Genomic DNA, 20802 nt, shown 5'->3' with positions numbered 1-20802 from the left:
TTTTTTTTTTAGTAAAAGCAGGACCAGACTGTAAGGAATTCTTTTTCTCATTCTGGTAGCCTGTCTGGGAAGAGATCTTTACAAAGCCCACTTTTGCTGTTTGTGTTTTTTACAATTTCTTATTGCCTCATATGTTTGCAGTGTCTGTGTATTTGAAATAAAAAAAAAAAGGTTTGATTCTGAATATAGTTATGATCTTTTAGTAAGAGGATATATAATTTCAAATCAAATTTTATCTGTTGAATGGACATAGTACTTCTGTTGTTGTGATGATGTTTCATCCTGAGAATTGACTTACGTAAATTTTCATTTCACTTTTCCTGCAATTTAATTTAATAAATGCTAAATACAAGTATTGAATCAGAATGTAGTGTATTTAATAGAGTCTAGATTATCTTCTAGAGAAAGCATTGATAAGTTAGTATGTAGCTGTTACATGCATAATTTTAGCCACCTTATTATTTGTTTGAATTTCCTTTCATTTTTCACAACTTTTTATGTGTCGGTATTAAAATTTTCCAGTTTTTACATTTAACATTATTTTAAAAACACCAATGAAAAGCCAAATCTATTCAGTACTTGTTTTGCAAAATACGACATTTGTGCTTTACTGTCCCAGACCCTTTTTTTAAAGCTGGGTTGATGTCTTGAGCCCAATTCTGTGAAGTCCTGAGCTCTTTTTAACACTTCAGAGGATTGGGCTTTAGGAATGCACAGCCTCAGGACATGTACCTATTGACAGGCCCTGTTTCAGCTGTCCAGTATTGTTCATAAAGTATTTTGGCATATGTGTAAGTTCTAAGTGCTTTTCAGACTAGAGATTAATTTAAGAACATAACTGCTTCTCTGAATTGCATATATATTTTATGAAGTTGAGCAAGCGTGTAAGAAACCTCTTGGGGCCTTTGATGTCTGTGCAATAAGTGTAAAACTAGGATTTAGATTTTTAAGTCTGTTTTATTCTTTAAGAATGCTAACACATTTAAAATTCAGTGACAACAAGACAGACACAGGGTTGCCTTATTGACATTCAGTAGTCTCAATTGAATTTGGTCTACACTCAAGTCTTGCATCACTTCTACACCTGGAAATCTCCAATGATGTTAATGAAGTTACTGCTGATTTACATGAGTATACATAAGGGGCAAAAAAACAGACTATAAATCTGCCTGGCTTTGAAGACCTTTGTAGAGGGTCCAAGTGGAAGGATGGCATTGTGATATCTTAATGTTCACTAGGCATTTTATATTTAGTAACAGGGGGAAAACTGTGTGCATCTGCTTTATAACTAAGAAACAATTTCCAGACTAATTTTGCTCTTGAGTAATAACCATTTGAAGGAGGATTGTGTCTCAGACAGCAGTGCTGATTTTCCGTGTCTTCTAAAATTGCTCCCATTGTAATTGCTTTTCTTTAGAGCATTTTCTTTGATGCTCTCTAACACACACTTACTACTTTTAACCTTAACAATAGATGTAGCAAACATTACTACACCCAATTTACACCTTGGGAATATACACCGAAAGGTTCATCTGGCATGCAGCTTGTGACAAAAATGGGCACATCAACGAGTGACACTTGCAAGAAAGTGATTTTTAATTGGGTCTGGTACGTGAGAAAAATATGTAAAACCGATTTGAAACCAAATGAAAAAGAAGTTTAATAGATGAGATATGTGGTCTGCAAACAAAATAGTCTACACTGATCATTTGAGTCAGATCACTTCTCTAGGAATATTTCTTCTCACCTAATCTAGGTAGAAAAATAAAAGACACAGGAACAACAGCAGAAAATTGCATAATCACTACAGTTGGATCAGAGCACATAATTTTCTTTAAAAGTATTAAGAAGTCTGTAAAAATCTAAAAAGATCAACCTGATTTTAGATTGATATTTACCTTGCAGCACAAAATAATTATGTAGTATTTTTGCCTGTAACTGTTAAATGTTGCTGCAATTGTTGTTCCATAACATTCTCAAGAGTATCATGTTTTTCATCCAAAATGGTTTACAGAACGTTAGAACAAAGATTCTTGGACTTGAGTGAGATGCAGCCACATCTAAACACAACAGCCATTTCACTATAGTAACCCTATAAAGCCTTTATGGTATGAAAGTGAAACGAGTGCGAATTTAGTTAAAACTGCATTGAACAGCAGTAGGTTAAATAAATGTCATAAATGACCCACCAACCTATGTGCTTCAAGTAAAGTTAATTATTTCTAAGATCAGTGATAGCAGGAGATGCTTTCTCAGGTTGAAAGTTGAATATGCACTTACCAGTGGTGTTAGTTTGCACCGTTTTCCTCATCCATTCGTAAGAGCTGTGCCTTTGGCTGCTGGGAGAGATTTGCTGTGTATTAATTGTTTCTACAGGAGGTAACCCCCCAGATCCAGCAGGGTGGAGGGAGCTGTAATCAGCAGAACTGTAGGAGACCTGTCCAGGAGACGAGCCATTGATCTGTGCAGCAGCAACTGTGCTGGAAGGTCCTGGGCCGTAAGCGTTCCAGTCCTCCCTCTGTGGGCCATAGTGAGATCCCCAGGTTCCCGCAGGCTGCCCATGGGTGTCCAGAGTTGGCACATGATGATATCCCATGTAATCTGAATAGGGTGGAGTAGACACAAAGTTTTGCACTGGCAGGTTGTTGTTGCCCCTTGCAGATCCTGGATACATGCTGTTCTCTTTATCCAAGAGAGAGCTCACATACATGATGCTCACAGATTGTAAATACGTTGTCACAACATCTTGTTCTTCCGTATTTTCTGTCGCTGCTTATAAAGAATTGTGTCTGGTTTTCTCTAATAATGCCACTTTGCTTGGAATCTTCTACTTCATCCTCTTATTATCAACTGTGTTACCAGGTACTGGTGGTAATGGTTTACCAAGATCTTGTCTGACGTCAGCCTAACTGCCTCCCTCATAATTACATTTACATTCAAATGAAGGGCTGACCAACCCCACCTTTCTGCTAGTTCTGGTGCTTTCTCTTTTAGAGAACTTTTATCTATCCTATTACCCTTCCCTGATATTCAACAGCAATTCCAGTACTGTAAGATGATGCAACAGTTCCTTGTATTTTTACCTTAGTAAATAGACCATTTTTTAAGAAAAGGCAGTGGTAACTATAATAGCAATGTTTGGTGTTCAAATGGTTCTCATCTGAAACCTTTATTTTGTGATGTGTTGTAAATCAACAAGTAAATCTGTCACTATCAATTTCTCAGATTTTTTTTTTTAGTATCTCATTTGTACTTCTTAAGGAACACAGTCAGTTTGAATAATTGTAAGTCAATAAATGCAGAATACAGAGTACCTTGTAAACAACATGTCTTGAATATAAGTGTCTCAGAAATTTCCCCTCATTATTGATGTTTGTAAGTGGTTTTCCAGAATGGGAGAAATTAAGGCTCTAACTGCAATGCACATGTTCATGCTTTCCCCATACAGAGTGATTTAAAGAGATCCCTTCATCTGGTGGCCATTGCAAACTGATAAATTTTAAAAAGCAGACAGTAAATCTTCCTAACAAAGGTGGTGCCACAAGCACAAAGAAAATGACTGTAAAAAGCAGCAAAAAAAGTCTTTGATTAGGCCCACTAATATTGTTCGCTTCTGTTTCAAGCTGAAGACAACCTTTATCTGCCTGAAAGGCTGGGTTCCTTCCTCTGAAACTGCTGTATAGCAAGTAGTCTGTCTTCAGTGGTGGCAGCTTAGTAAGTGAAATCAGCAGGGAGAAATACCCGGGTTATCGAGTTAGTGGATCAGAACTGCCTTGATGCTTTTCTGTAAAGCGCCTGACACATGCATTCTCTATAGGTCAATGTAAGTGTTCCCACTGAGAAAAATTATTCTGAAGGTAGTTTTGCATGTCGTTAAGAGCTTGGTATTAACATGGGAGAACTACACCATACTTTATGACTTGAGAATTGCCCTTATATGGTTGTCTAGCTACAATTTGTAGAGTGAATTTGATATATTTTTATCTTGGATGCATTTCTTTGCAATGAGCTATTTGTCAAGGGTTTTGCTTGCAAAAGAGGTGCAAATTACAATGAGTTATTTCCCTTTACAAAAGTGTGGTTTTTCATTCAGCATCCTTTGTATTTTGATACTACTCATATTCACACATCCCTTCTAATTCCAGCACTAAGGGATTCTAAGTGTGTACTTAAAGACAGGAAAGATATTCCTCTTCAGGTGTGGTGTTTGGGTGTTTTTTTTTTTTGATGAAAGAATTTTTACTGAGAAGTGTAGCAAAATCTTTATAAGTCATTTTGCTGTATTTACAGATTTCTTTATTAATCCTTGGGATCCTGAGAATATTGAGGAAAGTTGCATCATGGGATAGGACATGGAAAAAGTAAGGCCTTTTGTAATTAGCATATCGTTATAAAAATAGACATTAAAAAAAAATCAGAAGAGACTCTTGTTCTCTTCATCTTGAAAGCAAAGGCATTGTAATACGATTTTTGAGAGCCCACAGACTTTTTAGTACTGATGTGTACTAAAAAGAACAAAAAACTCCACTGAGCATGATGCAAATTAAACAAGATATGTTTCCTATACTGGAAGTATCCTTGGAATCTTTGGCATATTTGTGAGCATTATGCCAGTAGTTAAATTCCGATGTATTGCTGAATGTTACGCAGAGCTGTCAATCACAGGCGGATCCATAGGAGGATGAAGCTTTGTCTCCACTGCCTGTATCTGAAATACATTGACATAGTACAAATGAACATTGGTTGCTCATAGATTTCAGATCACACACGTTGTTCGACTTCCAAGCACACCATTTTCACACCTCGGTGAATGACATTTAATTTCATAGAATGCATTAGATGATGGTAACATTTTTAATCCCTGGTTTTCCTCTTTCTTTATGGGATGCCTCTGCACATACTCCCCACAATTTCAGTGCCACCTAATCCTATTTTTTGTATCTCAGAACTTTATCCTTTATTCTCTGTTCTTCTTTTATCTTTTGTTTATGCTCCTCCTTTCCCTTTCTTGTTTTGCCTGTTCCATTATCTGAATTTTCTTTAGATCTATTTCGATTCTTTCCAGAACATAATTAGATCAAGATACACCGATGGTGAATTGCTACACTGATTTGATATCGGCTAACAATAGTAACCTTTGAATAAAGCATTTTGTTTAAAAAGATTTACATAGCAGGATAAGATTGCTGGGTAGGACTGCAGATTTTTAACACCAAGGTGAGAATAAGATAACTAACATGGCAACAGTCAAACGATCTTCTGCACCCTGACTTTCATGCCTCCCATTTTGTGTAACAGAATCGTGGACATGTGTTAAAAAGGAACCATACTTTTGCATGCAGTTTGGTAGTCTGAGGCTACCAAAATTTTGGGGTTGATGTTTTTTGAGAGCTAATTGACTGTTAATCTGAGTCTGCCTTCCCAAGAGTCATTTCTTGGCCATGCATGTGTCCTTCCTGCTCAGACCCTGCACGTTGGTAGCTTCAGAGCCATAGAACCACTGCATCTTCAGTGTATAGCAGTAACTTACACTGTAGTTCCAGGAGCACTTTTATTGGACATTGCCATCAGGAAAAAAAGAAAAAAGAGTGAACTGCCCTTGCCTTGTGCGTATTTGCACTGTGAGAGGATGGCAGTGAGTTGCTGGTGGTAGAGGAAGGGCTAGTGTGCTGCCTGTGCCAGTGTAAAGTGCATGTGGAACTGTTGTGTTACCAGGGGCCCTCTCCTGACTATCTGGAGTGATGGGAAAGCAAAAGCAGTTCTGAGGTGGTGGGCTAGACATCCAGAAATCTCATCTATATGGAGGTTTGTATTGATACCATTTTCTGCACTGGGTGATAACAACAGAACAGGAAAGATCTGTGTGGTATTGGCAGCAAGAGTGCTACGTGCTTTGCATACTTCAGAGGGATGGATTGCCAGCATAACTGAATTCCAAGGTTGTAATTTTCCATTTTTTTTCCCACCTGTTAATATTCTATGTATAATTTTTCTACTTAGCCAGTGTCCACAGGAGTTGCCTCAGTGTTTGTTGGAGTGAAGTTGTATGTGTGTAAAATTAAATGTACTTTTGAGATCTTTGGGAAAGAAAATTTTCTGGTTTTCTAACAAGTGGTTAGTGAAAATCTAACAATACTAACAAGTATGGTGATAACCATTGGAACTATTAAAGTTTTGTTTGTACAGGCAATGTAGATGGTATGAAAATTATATTAAATCTATCTGGGTTTTTGTTTCTGAGGTGTAAAAAAACAGGTGAACTTAGCGTGTCCCAGTCTGGCTAAGGTGATAGGGGTAGATGTTTGTTTTCTTGCCTCCAGATGACCACTCAAATAAGCCTGCTGTTACTGATGTGTTAGGAATGCTTCTTGCCCGTACCTTTATAACTGCATGCTTGGAATTTCAATGGAATGGCTAGCTAAGGGCTTTGTTAGTGAACTATGTATTGCTGATAGTTTTAATGCAGTCTTTGGAGGTGTTATTGACCCTTTATTCAGCCTGCGCTTTGCGTGCACACCCGTTCCTCCTAGAATTAATAGTCATCTGTATAAATCTTGAGGAAAGGTCAGTCAGTATGTGGCATGCTGTCAACTGAGGTCAGTTGTGTTGGAAAAAAATCCAACTAGTCATGAAGGCAGGCAGGTGGCTTTAAAATTTTAAAACACACAGTTAGAGGCTGCTCTTGCTTTCAAAAACACAAAGCTTCTGAAAATTTTGATTACCCTTTTTAATTGGGCCAGCTTAATATGCAACACCCTAGTTAGGTCTCATTTGCAGGGCTTGAAATGCAAGCATATGCCAAATTGTATCTCTGTAGTGACAGATGTGGCACAGCCTAAAGAGATGAACAAGCAATGGTAGCTGAACTATTTTCACTTGCTGAACTGAGCTTTTTTGGAGAAAAAGGGGTATAGCCAAGATTCATTTCTGTACTGTGTGTCTCTCTTATCGCTAATGTGTATTTCTTTTTGGTAAGAGACCAACAGTAGAAATAAAAATGTCAGTTGTCCATGAAGCCTTCCTCAATGGTTTCATTTTTAATTCCATGCTCTGAAATTTTGGTTGTTAACAAATCCTTTTGAAAAATGGTGAAAAGAGACTTGTTGGGAGCATGGTGATTGTATTTACCCTTCTATCTATTCCATTACTGTTTTTCTAACTGCTGCTAACAATGACTTATCTTTCATTTCTTAATGTCAACTTCTGCATTTTATTAAAAGTAGCAACAATATATTTCATGTATGATCTGCATCGGTGTTGTATTTGCCAGGAAAGAGAGGTCTGGAGTTAAAGGAGGGTCTCACTGTTCTGAAATCTAAATAATTTAAAACCTGCTACAAAATCAATACTGACAGTAGTAAGAGTATGTCCTGCTGCTCAACAAGCAGACTTAATATGGCAGGAGTTACAGAGCCTGCATGTGAACTCCAGGTTAAATTGCTTCTTTTTAGCAGAACCATGGAAACAAACAGTAAACCCTTTATTGATAATTATTTGGTTTCCTTCCTGAGTCAAGCTGTGTAGGGCTCCCACTTGCTGTAACTAATTCATGCTGACCAGAGTATAGCTAGATGGGATTATTGGGTGCTCGCTATTGAGTCCTTGAGATGTTCTTTGGTGTGGTCTTTCTTTCATAAGGTAACAACGGAATTGATTGCCTCTACTGTTTGCCATTCTTGCCATACACATGGTTGATATTCCTGTCAGACTGGCATTTCTGTTGCACAAATTTAACTCTTCTTTCATACTCCCAGACAAGAGAGATATATCTACATAAAGTCTGTCCTGCGGTAGAGTGACTCTATTTTATTGTGGCTTAGAAGACCAGGAACATGCAGGATGTATCTTAATTAAGCCTCTCTGTTTATTGTGACACCTCTTAGAACAGAGTTTGTTACAAAATGTACAAGTAAGTATTTGTGCTTCTTGAGTATGAAAGCAAGCGGCAAACACTTTCATCATTCTATTGCCTATTCCTTTACCTAGTGGGGTTTGCACAATGTTGTGTCCAGCTAGTAACGTCCAGTGCCATTCTAAAATATGACTGGCTGTGTAAGTCATTCTTGGGGATGCATCATTTCAGCGTATGCTCTGGGTGTAAAATCATGGCTTGGAGTAAGCCTGTACTGCATCAGCAAACCAAATAAGGGTACTAAAGTGCTCAAGAGTATGCTTTTTAATTTTTATGTTAACATCCAGACTGAATGTATTTTTGAATGTGCTCCTTGGGTAGAAGGTAGCACATACCTGATGCTCTCTCCTACGTACGTTAGTGATTGCATGACCCCTAAGCAATTGCAGATGCTGCATATTTGAAGTTTTTTGTTTTAGAAATACCATTTTGAATTGTATATCTTGCTTGGTTGCATGAAGTTTTTGTAGAAGGTGCTGTTTGCTATGCTTTTCTTGATCTTTTTGTACCATATAGATCACAATTCTTGCTGGGTAATGGGGTTTAAAGGTTAGTGAATTCCTCTGAAAATTGGATATACCTTGATCGTTCTTTTAATCACAATTAGGATTAAGAGCTTAGATATTCTTGTGATGTAGTCTAAGGTATGCTTTTCTTCTTCAAGGCACTTTGCTAACAACCAATCAATCTTCACAGCAACTCTGCTTTAGTGTCCCTTGTTTTCAGATGTGATAAAAGTGATAGGTTATATGATATACCTAAAGTCAGGAAGTTCTGAGGACTGGCACCAGTATTTCATGACTCGCAATGTTGGACCAAAATAATTTCAATTGATTTGGCTCCAATTTTATGTCTCTCTCATTTTTAATTATACACAATACAGCATTTAAGCAACAGCACTACACAGCTTCTTAGTGAAAAATAGCTTTCTTTTGGTTTTGGTGGGTAACTATTTAAAGGATTAAAGCACATTGACAATATTTATTGAATAGATTGCTGGTAAGTTTAAAAAAAAATAAATTGAACTACTTAAAACAATGAGTGGCATAACTAGAAGGTTAATAATCTCTAAGGTATTGCCCTGGTTTATAGATACTGCTTTTGGAGCAATAAATTTTAACCTTTGAACATGTGCTTCTGCAAATAAAATCCAGCCTTATTTTGTGTACTTAACAACTTCTGATTGGAAACACATAGCAACCTATAGCAAGCATGCTTTCAGCAAACTGGAACAGAAATGAGGCAGATCTTCAAAGTGGTCACTTATCTTCCTCAATAACTCTTCTACATGTAAACAAGATAAACCAGGTCATTTTGCCAGATCCCACTCTCTTTGAATGATGTTTAAATAATTTTAAAGAGAAAGAAGTTGTGTTTGGATGTATTTCTTTTCTTAAAGTTCTTTCTTGAAGCACTTTTTTTCTTTTTCCTCTTTAAAATTTTAATACAAAATTAAACTGTCATGGAAATGTGACTAAAATATGTAGCAATGAACTTGATCCTGCAAAACCCTGGGGCCAGGGTTCTGTGCACTTAGCTAGAACTAGGTCCTAAATTATTGTATATCAGTACAAAAGACAAAGTTTCCCTCTGTATTCTTACCTTTTGAAAGTCTAAATCTGGATTTTTTTTAATTTATTTTTCTCTAGTATACCAGCATAATTCTGTTTAATTGGCCAATCTGAGGGTGCTTTTCTTGTTGAACATTTTTTAGTCTCTGTTAAGTTAAATATAAGTGCGTATGTGTGTGCATGAGCTGTAGGTAAAATATCTCTAGCATTTCCTCTCTGTAGACAGAGTGGCTGTTCTGTGTATTTCCAGTGGATTCCTCTTTTGGACATATCCAATGGATATCTCTTTTTGGGAGACTAGTGTTTTGGTTTGGTTGCCATGCTCATCAATATGGATGGTAAATCACTTTTGTTCCCACGTGCTGTTTGCCATGTTCTGCTTTTCATAATATGTGGAAATCAGTAGGAGTCTTTCTGTTGCTGAACTTTGAATTGCAGTTCATTGTGTCCATTTAAAAATGGAACTTTACTCTTGTTTAGTGCTGTCCTTCTCACAACTGTAAAATGGTAAATGAAATTAAGGAATAGTGAAAACTGCCAGCTCCCTGAACCATCCTGGTCTTATCATTCTCCTCTACTTTTTCTAAGCTTTTTAACCATCTCTCTGCTTTTAAATTTGATATTACAATTCAATAACAGACTAATCATGGAAGCATGCATGTTCACTTTCCACAGTAGCTGATATCGCGTTGGAAAATGATTATGAAAAAAGTCATTTATTTTGATCTTCTTTATACACAAAGTAATTTCACATTACCAACATTTTGATGATCTAATAGTACTATTTGTTATAATTAAGGAAAAAAACCCCAAGAATATAGTGCCTAAATGACTTAATGCTCCTAAGTCTTATTTGCAACAGTGACAGAGATATTTAGGAGGGCAACTTGATGAAAATTAGTGAGTATAGGTATCCTAAATTTCTGAACTGCTTCTGACAATGAGGGTGTAAACTGCCAAATCACTTGCATGCTTTAAAAATTTTCCCTTTTCAGTCAAAGGTTATGCACATGCAATTGGTAGTCATACTAGGAAGTAAGTATCTGGATTATTCTTAACTACTGATTACCTACCAAATTCTGCTTAGTACGGTAGGGATCAGCACTTCGGGAATCAAGACCCACTTAAAAAAATGCCGAGAGTTTATATTTAAGTGAAAATTTTGTTTGCTTTGTCGTCCCTTAATTTGGCTTCTCAGATTTTTTTAGTGTCACGGTAGCTCTGAAAGCTGGACCAAATTTAAAATTAGTTGAGTGCAATTATTGCATCTTTATCTGTGGGCTATGCTGTCTCATGAAAGGCAGTCACTTGTTAAAATACCTACGCTTCTTGAAAGGATTTCTCGCCCTTTGCTCATTCTTTTAGGATATAAAATGGGTCTGACAGGATTTTTCTTCTATCAGAAATGAACTTGGGCCAAGATTCACAATTCTAGAATGCTTTAGAAACATTTACGGTAAGATTGAACAGTGCATGTTTATACCAGTGTATGGAGCATTGGAAATCATACCTGTCAAAACCAGAAAATTCCAAAAAGTTCATCCCTGACCTTTGCCCTTAACATGTAGTGAGTGCAATCACCATGACCAGGTTTTCCATCAAGTGGGTCAAAACATATAAGCCAGGTTTTCATTTATCAAGATCCATGTGTAAAGTCCATGAAAGTGAGATTAGTACATGGAACCTGTGTGGAGATCAAAGGAGAAGGAAATACTCTTTACCTAGGGATGAGGGACAGACAGAGCAGTTGCGTACAGCTGCTGTTACTGCCTTCAGCAATGGTGTATTGCCTGTGGCCCATTTTGTGCCTTTTTTTTTTCTTTTGTCTGCAGCGTACTGTAAGAAGTGGCCGTACCTGGTCCTCAGCTCCCCTCCCTCCCAGTGCCTGCCCGCCTGCTGCGTGGCTGGAGGGATGCTTGCCTTGGGGCACAGACTCGGCATGGCATCCTCTTGCAGAGGCTCCCTGCAGCTAGGACTCCTGGCACACAGTAGTTCTATTGCCCTTGGGAACCTGCGCTATCCTGCAGACCTGGCAAGTGGCTCTTGGTTTACTGTACTTGAAGCTTATGTGCACAGAACTGTGTCATGCTGGGGACTCCTGCAAAACAGCTACAGCTGTCCTCTCTCATACTGTAGTGCTCCACGTACTGGTAGTTTATAGTGTTCGTTATGCAGTAGCTCTTCAGGCAGCCTTACTGAGAGGCCACTACCTGCTGCAGGTTCCCGTTGTGCTGCAAACCATTCATGGGAAGCGGAGGTGGAGGAGGTGGAGGTGGGAATAAAGAACTGGACATTTCTGAATGAGTCTGTTGGTCAGGAACTGGCATTGGGCTCACTGAGCCAGAGTCACTCTGCATAGAGCCAAGGTTGCTGCCATCAAAATGAGTCATTTTCTTCTTCATTAATTTTCTTTCTTTGGCTCTGCGATTCTGGAACCAGATTTTCACCTGCAGGAAACAGGAGAATGTTTTTCAGTTGCTAATAGAATGCAATGTGGTCCTTCATGTATACAGTCAAGGGCCATAGGTAAAATCATTTCCATGAGGACCAGCGAGAAAGGCAGTGGCAACCAGAGACAACAGAGCTGTTTGCTTGCTTTTCATACAGGTAATCTTTCCTATCCGGTAATAAAATATTTATTGATGGTTTGATAAAAAGAGTTTTTCAGTGTTAGGTTTTTTGGGGAGATATTTCTTTATGGAATGAGCTTTGATTCTATTTATTTATTTATTTATTTATTTATTTTCTACAAAATCTAGTAGAACAGAATCTCATGTGTGATAGTGATGGCCAAAAGAACCTGGGAGTATCTTTACATTGAAAACTATATGCCCCAGTCAGAGCAAGTCAAAACCTGTCACTGGCCTGTAAACTGAGGCACAAAAGCTTTCCTGTCTGGATGCTGCACATTAATTGGTTAGCGCCAGTGTGTAAGCCAATGGAAATACACTCCTGAGCAGAGTTTCACCAGCGCAAGACTCTTTGTACACAACGTTGCTTAAAAATATAGTATAAGTGGTCCCTTTAATATCTAAGTGGCTTTTATTGCATTCATGGATGGAGCCAGAATCTGCTGCTGCTCTTTTCCACACAGTGCACTGCTTTATACTATAGTCATTGCTTTGTCACAGAAATGCAGTCATCTTTGGGAAGAAGTGAAGCAACTATTGAAGAGTATATGGTTTTTGATTAGGACGGAACAAGTGAGGATGTGAGATGAAGTTGATGAATAATGGTTAATTGAAAATACAGCAGAACTTGTTCAAGTGTGAAAGGGTGAATGGTCTTTGGCAACTGAAATGTCTTTGGACGTGAATCCCCAATGTTGGATTTGAAGCAGTGCATGCCAGCTATTTATCCTTGGAAGTGGCTCTGTATTATGTCCATTCTGTGTAATGAGTCAAGCTCCCTTATTCAGATATGTTCTGTTTTCTTGTTGGTGTTCGAATGGCAAAGGAAACACTTTTGTCACCATTTTCTATAACCCAAAGAAATACCAATGGTTTGGTGAGAGATACTGATTTGTTTAGTTATGCTTTAAAGAGAATGATGATCACAAAGGAGGTAAAACAGCAAGAGGTAATAAAATCTGTGGCTACTAGGTTGTGTTTTAAAGGAAAACCAGTGGTGAAGTCCTACAAAACATCTTAAGAAGTCTCTGTGACAATCTGGGTGTACTTATCCTTGAGGCATTATTATTCCTATTTTACAACTGAAAAATTTGGATACACACAATGCTTGTGGAAATTTGAACTAGGTCTCTTAAATCCCAGGCTATCATCTGAGACATTTGGCAATTCATTTTTCAGTACCAAATTATGTTCCGTTAAACTGGTCTCAAATACTCTCAGATCTCTTGCGTTCTGATTGTGTTGAGGTAATCTAGTTTCACCCATGTATTTGCCAAAATGCGTGAAAAGAAGAAACAGCCTAAAAACTAAACTATCATCTGTTTTAGAATTACCCTCTGGCTTCAGTGTTCTTACCTGCCTTTGAATTTGGATTTTTGTACTGCTTTGTTATTAAACTAGGGATGCAGATCTGCAGCAGTGATCCAGAGAGAATTTTAGTAGGCACTTCAAGGTCAATCATCAAATAACTACAAGTAAATACAGATCTGGAAAGTTAGACCAAAAGCTAATGTGGTCAGTTGCATCTGTCTGACTTGTTCTTTACCCGTTGCCCTCTTTCCTTTCAGTATTTTTTTTCCCACTGTTCAGTTGTTGTGCAAGTAACTCTTCCCCTGAAATCTAATTTTCTCTTTTCTCTTCATCATCTCCTTTATTTCTGTATCCTTCCTATATTAGCAATGTTTTGTTTTGCCTTTTTTTTTCTTTATTAGAAATAACATCTTTCCTTCCTTGTTTAAAAAATTGTTCTTTTATGTTTTGTCTTGAACTATTCCTTCCAGTGTCCTGGATGGGATTTTGACACAGCCAGGAAAAAAACTTTTCCAGAAAATAATTTCCTGTTTTAGGCTGAGTGCAGTGGAACTTGGGAAAGGACAGTGTGTGTTCAGTCATATTCATATGACTTAATTTGTATAAAATGGTAGTAGTGGGAGTATAGATCAGGTATTTCTTTCTTAATCTTACATTTTCAAAAGTAACTTCAGAGTTGTAGTCTTCATGGACTGGAATTAATTTTATTCATGACATACACTGATGATGAAGAGCAGCAAATATTGCAACAACTGTTGCCATGCTTCCCCAATATATGTAAAAAAACAGAAGTTTCATGTCTTTTTTGTATCACCACTTCAAATATACTAACAAATATGTTTATCAGGAATTATCACTGAAGTAAGAAGATTCAAGGACATATTGTTTGTTGTTTACAGAAGCAGGGTCATAATTTTTGACCCATCATAATGAAGTCAAGTTATTGAAGTTTTAACAGCCAGCAAAAAGATACATAGTGTATTTTTCATATCCGGTTGAAATAATTTTAATTTTTAGTCATTAAATACTCACATTCAGCAGCAGATTGAGAAATACTTGCAAAATGGGTATTTGTTGCTTCATTTCTGTAAGCTCTTTCAGTGTGTGCTATGTAAGACAAGTCCAAGTTGGATGAACAGTGCTACAACTAGGTGGGTTTTGTACTCTCTCTGCTCAGTAGAGCCCACAAAACACTGGTGAATCGGGCATAGTCTTTAGTGAATGACACTGAATAGTAACAGACTGAGGAAACAGTGCTATGATGGTTTGCAAATAGAAAAGGCAGCAAATGAGCTGAAATCTATTCAGGGAGATCTTTCAGTAAAGCTTCTAATTTTCTGTTTTGCTGCTCACTTCAGTGTACTCCATCAAGAAACTCCCAAGAGAAATGGCATGAACGTAGGCTCGCCCATGCTGTGAGTGTCTTTGTGGGAGATCTAGCTTGGCATCTTATCTCAGTTGTTTGCATGAGCCAGCTGAAGTGCTTGGGAGCCAGAGGCCATGTACCTGCTTTACTTTGGTAGAGGGTGGCACAGGCGCTGCAATTGCACGATTGAAGAACACAGCACAGAGCAGTTCCAGAGCAAATAGTATATATCTTTTGACCAGATAGGATTGTGTTTTGATTTACGTTGTGGGAATAGAAGTGGAATTTGGAGGGCAGTGGGAGGACATAGGCTCAGGAGAAAGGAGTAGCAAGTATGTAGGAAATCCTTACAAAAGGTAAAAGGCAGCTAAAGAAACAAATACCTTCAAGTGTCCTGAACATACTTGAGCTCATCGGTACCATTCTCTGCTAAGACTGACCTTATTGAAATTGGTTATAGAATTCCCATTGGTTCAGGAGAACCAGGACTTCTGCTTTAGAAATTTCAGCAAAAATTTCTCCCTGCTACCACTACCCCAGTAAAACAGAGAAAAATCCAGGCAGGATTTTGTTGATATTTTTAAACTGTTGTTTCTCAGAACAGGACTGTAAGATTGGCATTTGCTTTTTCAGTGTTGTTGTACAGCTCCCTGATGAGACCTGAAGTGGTGCTGATGGGATATATAGAAATGAGTGCAAACAGGGCTCTTGGGCCATTCAGCTGGATAGTTTGAGTTCCTACACTGCAAAGGGTACCCAGTCACGTTGTTTGGTTATTAGAGGCATTAGCATTTTTGTGTTCTTAAGCAGTACGGTTATCTCCTCATCAGCAATAATAAATTCATGGGTGATCCATACTCTACCTGTCTCTCGGAAAGTCTTAGGTTTGCGGCAAGTTCAGACTTCCTCCTGATTGTAATGTATCTGTTGTAATGAAATTCCTTCTCTAATTCTAATCTCTGATGATCTGTGTAAACCACTCGGTACTTCTCTCTTGTTCTTGTTTTACCTGTTTTGAAAGAAGAACACATTGCTTCAAGCTAGAATTTTTTAACTTCAGTAACACAAAATATCTGGCTTTACATTTGAAAATATGTTTGTGGGTATTTTAGGCCTGATTTTCTTTGCACTTACCCAGAGTAACTCCCCTTGGCTGCAGTGGGCTCGGTCTTGATTTACAACGCAAGAGGTTCATACCATCAGATTTTGGGTTTGCTCCTTAGTAAATAGATGATAAACTGGTCCTCATATTCTTTATCACCCTTGTGTTATCATTTGGGAAAGGGAAGTTGTTCTTGTTAAGAACAAGGAGCCAGGAAACCTAGGTTCTATTCCCAACTCTGATGCAAGATTCCTGCCTGGTGTTGAATTGCTCTGTTTCTCTGTCTCTAAAGCTGATACACTGCTACCTGTTTCAGAGGGAAATTGTGAAGGATATTTTACTGCATAGAAAATACTGAGAGCTTCCAAAGTTCCTTGCTTCTTGTTGCTAGGAAATTTAATACAATATTGTGATTGTTATTGCAACTTGGAGGCTGTGTTTTTCCTTCAAGTCTGGCAAGGTCTGTCCACGACTTGATAATAGCACAGGGAATAATAACATAGATTTTCAGATGACAGTTAATAAAAAAGAGAAAAAGCAGTAATACTTAACAAAGGGCATTGAACAATGATAGAACTGCAGCATCTGTTCTTTTGCAAGCTGCACTGCTGCATCCTTTCAGCTGTGGGTACAGCTGACTGAAGCAGATGTAGCTCAGCAGTGTCTGGGTCGTTAAAAAGTAATGGCAAATGACATGAGCCAGTGAACACAGATGCAAGTAGCTGAAATTTTATGGATTCCATACAGGGTAATTTCTGAGGACAGAATGTGTTGGCAGTAGTGAAAAAGAATTGAGAGTGGGAAAGGCTACTGGTGCTTTCTTTCTCACCCACCTTTCCTCTGCTATTAGGCAATCAATATATCAGAGATCAACACCTGCTTGGTGGCCCCTGAGCCCTAGCCTAAGGTGTTCCTAAATTTTTGAAAGATGTCATCATTGTTGTATTAAGACTAGTGTTACCATGTTTGCTAACCACAGTCTTACCATTTTTTATCTATTTATATGGACATTTCTTCAGATGTATATATTTAGACTGTAAATTGTCTGGGACAGGGAATGTATTTTTAGTTGTTTGGTTTTTTTGCAGTGTGTTCTACTGTGGTACTGGAGGTCGTCAATCTTTGTGTCCTTACTGGTAACTATAGTAGAACAGCCCCTTAGATTCAGGCTCATTCTCAGATGATGCATGAAATTTGAGGCATATGGTGGCTTGGTGCCTATAATAGTCTGCTATTGCTGCAGATGTAGCTTAGCTTCATACAACAGCTCATGTTTGCTTACAGATCTTTTTCTGAAAAGATGGTGTGGATGCCTAACTGTTCAAAAAAACAGGTTCCTCAAACTCATAATAATTGTACTCCTAATAAGAGCAGTTAATTTTGAATGGAGAGGACTGAAATAGATTTTTCAGGCACTGAGTTGGTAAAATTTCAGTCTCCGAGTAGATCACCATGGCATAGCACCCCATAGGAACCAGCTTCGCCCCTGCAGGAGAGAATAGCTGGGGGTTTCATCTATCAGTGGTGTCAAAGGCCTGATTTCTCCCCAGCCCCCCCTTCCAACACCCTGACTTTTGAAGTTTAAGTAGCACCCAAAGATCACAATTCAGGGTACAGAGTTATAGCAGAATCTTGAAGTACCCTATCCCTTAATTCATTATTTGGTTTCAGTGGTTATTGGTTTTTTTCACCATCTGTGGAGGGAGATGTCACGTCTCTTTAATAGCTGAATATATTTAAAGTTAACGTGGCCTTCCACTTGCTGTATATACTGTGTGGTAATGGCTCAAGAGCCATACCACTTTTTTCCTCTTACAGCATTTGACAGTCAGTGCTTTGCTACTTGTAAGAATTTTTGGCTCACCAAAGTATTGTTTGCATTAGAAAGTTCTTCAGGCTCTTTTTGTACTGTTTGTATAGATCCTAGATACAGAGTTGTTTAGCACTGGAAGTCCTGGTCAGTGCAATGCTGTAAACAAATAGCGTTACACCTCTGGTTGTGGATAATAACCGGTTTGCCCTACGTGACCGGGTTTCTCTAGGACTCTTCCCAGGTGTGTAGAACATCGTCTACACCAGGATTTGATCCTTCAGCTTCCATGCTCCATGATGTTCAATCCTGGGAAAGCACTATGCATTAATAGTGAGTTTACAATGCTGTGGGCATTTTCCAACTGTCTTGAGGCTGTCAGCTAGCAGGAAAAATAGGTTTGTGCATGTTTGTTCCTTACGCTGCGGTAAGGACTCAAATCTGGTAACTTCCCTGTGAAGGTTCTGCTTGCTGTGCTTGGCTGGGGTAGGTAAATAGGACATTGTCATTTCAGTAGCATTTCTATCATTGCGAAACCGTAGTGAAAGCAGAATTATCCCAACTATGTTTACACTGATAATCAAGTGAAAAGTGCTGTTACTTTTACAACATTATGGGAAGAATTTTAGAGTCTCTAAAGAACAGCAGTTATTCAGTTCAGTCCACATAAATACTAGGGACGTTTGTTTTCATTCATTCGAAGTGTAAATTGTTTGTTTAACATATAGTCACCTGTGGTGCTTTAATGCCTCACTTGGTATTTTTTAACTTTTGATCTCTAGTTTGGTTTGTATTTTTTCCCCCTCTTTAAATGAGAATTTGGCGTCATTCTATGGGATGAAATGTTTAAAATGTTTCCTTAGTCTCCTTTGTGGTGTTAAGATGGAGTACACAAAAGAGCAACAAGATGATCTTATCTTGAACTCTATTCTCATTCAGAAGCCATAGACAAATATCAAATGTTCTTTTATTGCCAAAACAAGGAGGTAAACTTGAAGATAAACCTTCCTGTTTCTGGTTTTAAGTGCTTAAGCCCTTATTATCTGAGAGGGTTGGGTTTTTTGGTTTTTAAACTGAAGAAACTAAATGTATGTGGAAAACAGAACTTTCTCCCATAAAATCTTTTATTTTCATATGAGTACTCATTTCTTTCTGAAGGAAGTTTGGGAGCTTTCACATCTAATTTCTTTCCTTAAAGTAAATTAAGAGAATAATTTAAAAAATAGAAAAACAAAAGGAGAACATTTCCTTCCTAAAAGTCAAAAACAATCTGAGAAAAATTCTCTATGATTTGTCACATAAATCTTGTCTTTGATAATTTTGATTTTTTTGTATGGAGTAATACCCTCTGTGAGAGACAAGAGACTGGGAGCTGATCTGCCAGGGTCTTCTGAGAGGATACTTTTAGTTCTCGGAGGTTCATGTTTTAGTCTGTTAGGCCTTTACCCAGACTCTCATTTGATGTCAGTGAGAGTCTTCCTAATGCCTTTGTTCGATGCTGGGTTGGAATTAGTCTGCATATGGCATTTCCTTTCAAAGGCAAAGTACGCTTTTCTTCTATTTGCCAAAGTTAACAAACAGCAGCAACAAAACCTATGGCTGAACACTTTGGGACTGTAGCCTCTAAATTCCATCTGTTAGATGGAATAGAACCACTCTACTGCATGCTGAGCCAAATTCTGCAGACCTTCTACTGGTTTTATTTACAGTGACACATTTTATTTCAAGGAGAAGTATTACCTGAGTAAAATTTGAGGTAGGACTAATGGATTCACCCCAGAGACAGCAGAAGGATGTTCTTTACTTCTCAGACTTCTTTAGGAGATAATGGCAGAATTTAATGATGCAATGATAATAGTTAATATTTTAATCCAATTCTTTAGTCAAATCCTGCATATTTTACTCACTTAGGTGAGTGATTATTACCAACATTTAACTTTCTACAATCTTAATCTTTTGTTAGCGACAGATTATCATTTTAATCAGCAATATAGTGTCAGTTTTATCGGGAATGTGTTCTGTCATGGACAGTTATACTATGGAATTGCAAGTGGTTGGAGAGCTAGTAGCTGAGTGGAAGAAAAATGAAACAAAAGAGCTTTGAAGCAGCTACCTTTGCAGTATGACTGCCTTTGTGTTTGGGGAGTGGGTTTCCTCATTTTAATGAGCTATTTAGGAACAGTGAGTTTTGTCAAAAACCTGTTTTACAAAGAGTGACTATTGAAGAGTGCCTTTGGAGTCACAAGAAATACGGCATTTCAGACTTACAACACTTTTCATGCGATATAGTTTAACAATCCTGTTCTATCACGCCCGCTCTAGCAATTTTTGTGACTGGCCAAGTTTTGAGTTGGGGGAAGGGAACAGCTTTCCGATTGGTCATAAAATTCACAGAGTATTTCTTCTGAAGACAATAAAGCTCAGAGAAGGCCTCTTTATTTGCTGTGAAAATCATCACCCTTTCCGGCAATATAACTCCTGAAGAAAAGAGGGAGAAGGAAGAGACAAGACTGCATATCAAAGCAGAGAGAAGTGTTAAAAGGGTCTGTTGCCTCAATATGACAGATAGGCCTCAAAACCTCAGACAATGTAGGCCAGGAAAGGGGGGAAAAAAAACCCCACCATCGGACCTCACAACTAGTTTACAAAGCAAAATAAATTAGCATTAAAACTAGCCCTGGCCCTTTTTTCAGTGCCTTCTGTCTTAACTTTTCAGGAATATTCTTTGTCTACTGAAATTGGCATCATTCATAAAATCCAGAAGCTACCTAATTCAGACAGAAGATGTCATAGTGTACAGTAGTGTCAGATTACTTTCAGATTACTTACAAAACATTGCAATCTGGATTCTGTGGTTTAACATTGTTTCAGAGGAAGTTAATGTCTCTACTTGCTGATTGGAAGTTAGCTTAAGTCAGCTTGAAATGTGAAACAGCTTTCTGGCCTGAAGATATGCTCAGTTCAAATCTGCATTTTTGTATTAGCCTTAGTATTAAGAGAGAGTTTAGTGTTAGTTTTTAAGCTTATAATGATGCAGACTGTCAGAGATCTGGCCCCAGAGTTTTGTTTTGGGACTATCTCTAAATATTCATGCACTTTA

The 20802-nt window shown here is 38.0% G+C and overlaps 2 protein-coding genes across 2 annotated transcripts in view; both read right to left on the bottom strand.

Moving 5' to 3' along the window:
* Window positions 1-2780, bottom strand: part of LOC104624922 (homeobox protein CDX-4-like) — an 8069-nt gene extending 5289 nt beyond the window's left edge. The window contains exon 1 of the mRNA XM_010292409.1: window positions 2281-2780. Within this exon, the coding sequence (XP_010290711.1) occupies window positions 2281-2710 (430 nt within the window). The 5' untranslated portion in view covers window positions 2711-2780. The remainder of the gene's footprint in view (window positions 1-2280) is intronic.
* An 8895-nt stretch (window positions 2781-11675) lies between these two features.
* LOC104624923 (homeobox protein CDX-1-like) overlaps window positions 11676-20802 on the bottom strand; it is a 13857-nt gene continuing 4730 nt past the window's right edge. Inside the window, 2 exon segments of the mRNA XM_010292410.1 lie at window positions 11676-11930; window positions 15654-15799. Of these exon segments, the coding sequence (XP_010290712.1) occupies window positions 11676-11930; window positions 15654-15799 (401 nt within the window).

This window comes from Phaethon lepturus, unplaced genomic scaffold (genome assembly GCF_000687285.1).
Source record: "Phaethon lepturus isolate BGI_N335 unplaced genomic scaffold, ASM68728v1 scaffold39378, whole genome shotgun sequence".
In the NCBI taxonomy this organism is placed as follows: domain Eukaryota; kingdom Metazoa; phylum Chordata; class Aves; order Phaethontiformes; family Phaethontidae; genus Phaethon; species Phaethon lepturus.
Note: the sequence above shows the minus strand (reverse complement) of the source record. Positions and strands in the feature narration are given on the sequence as shown.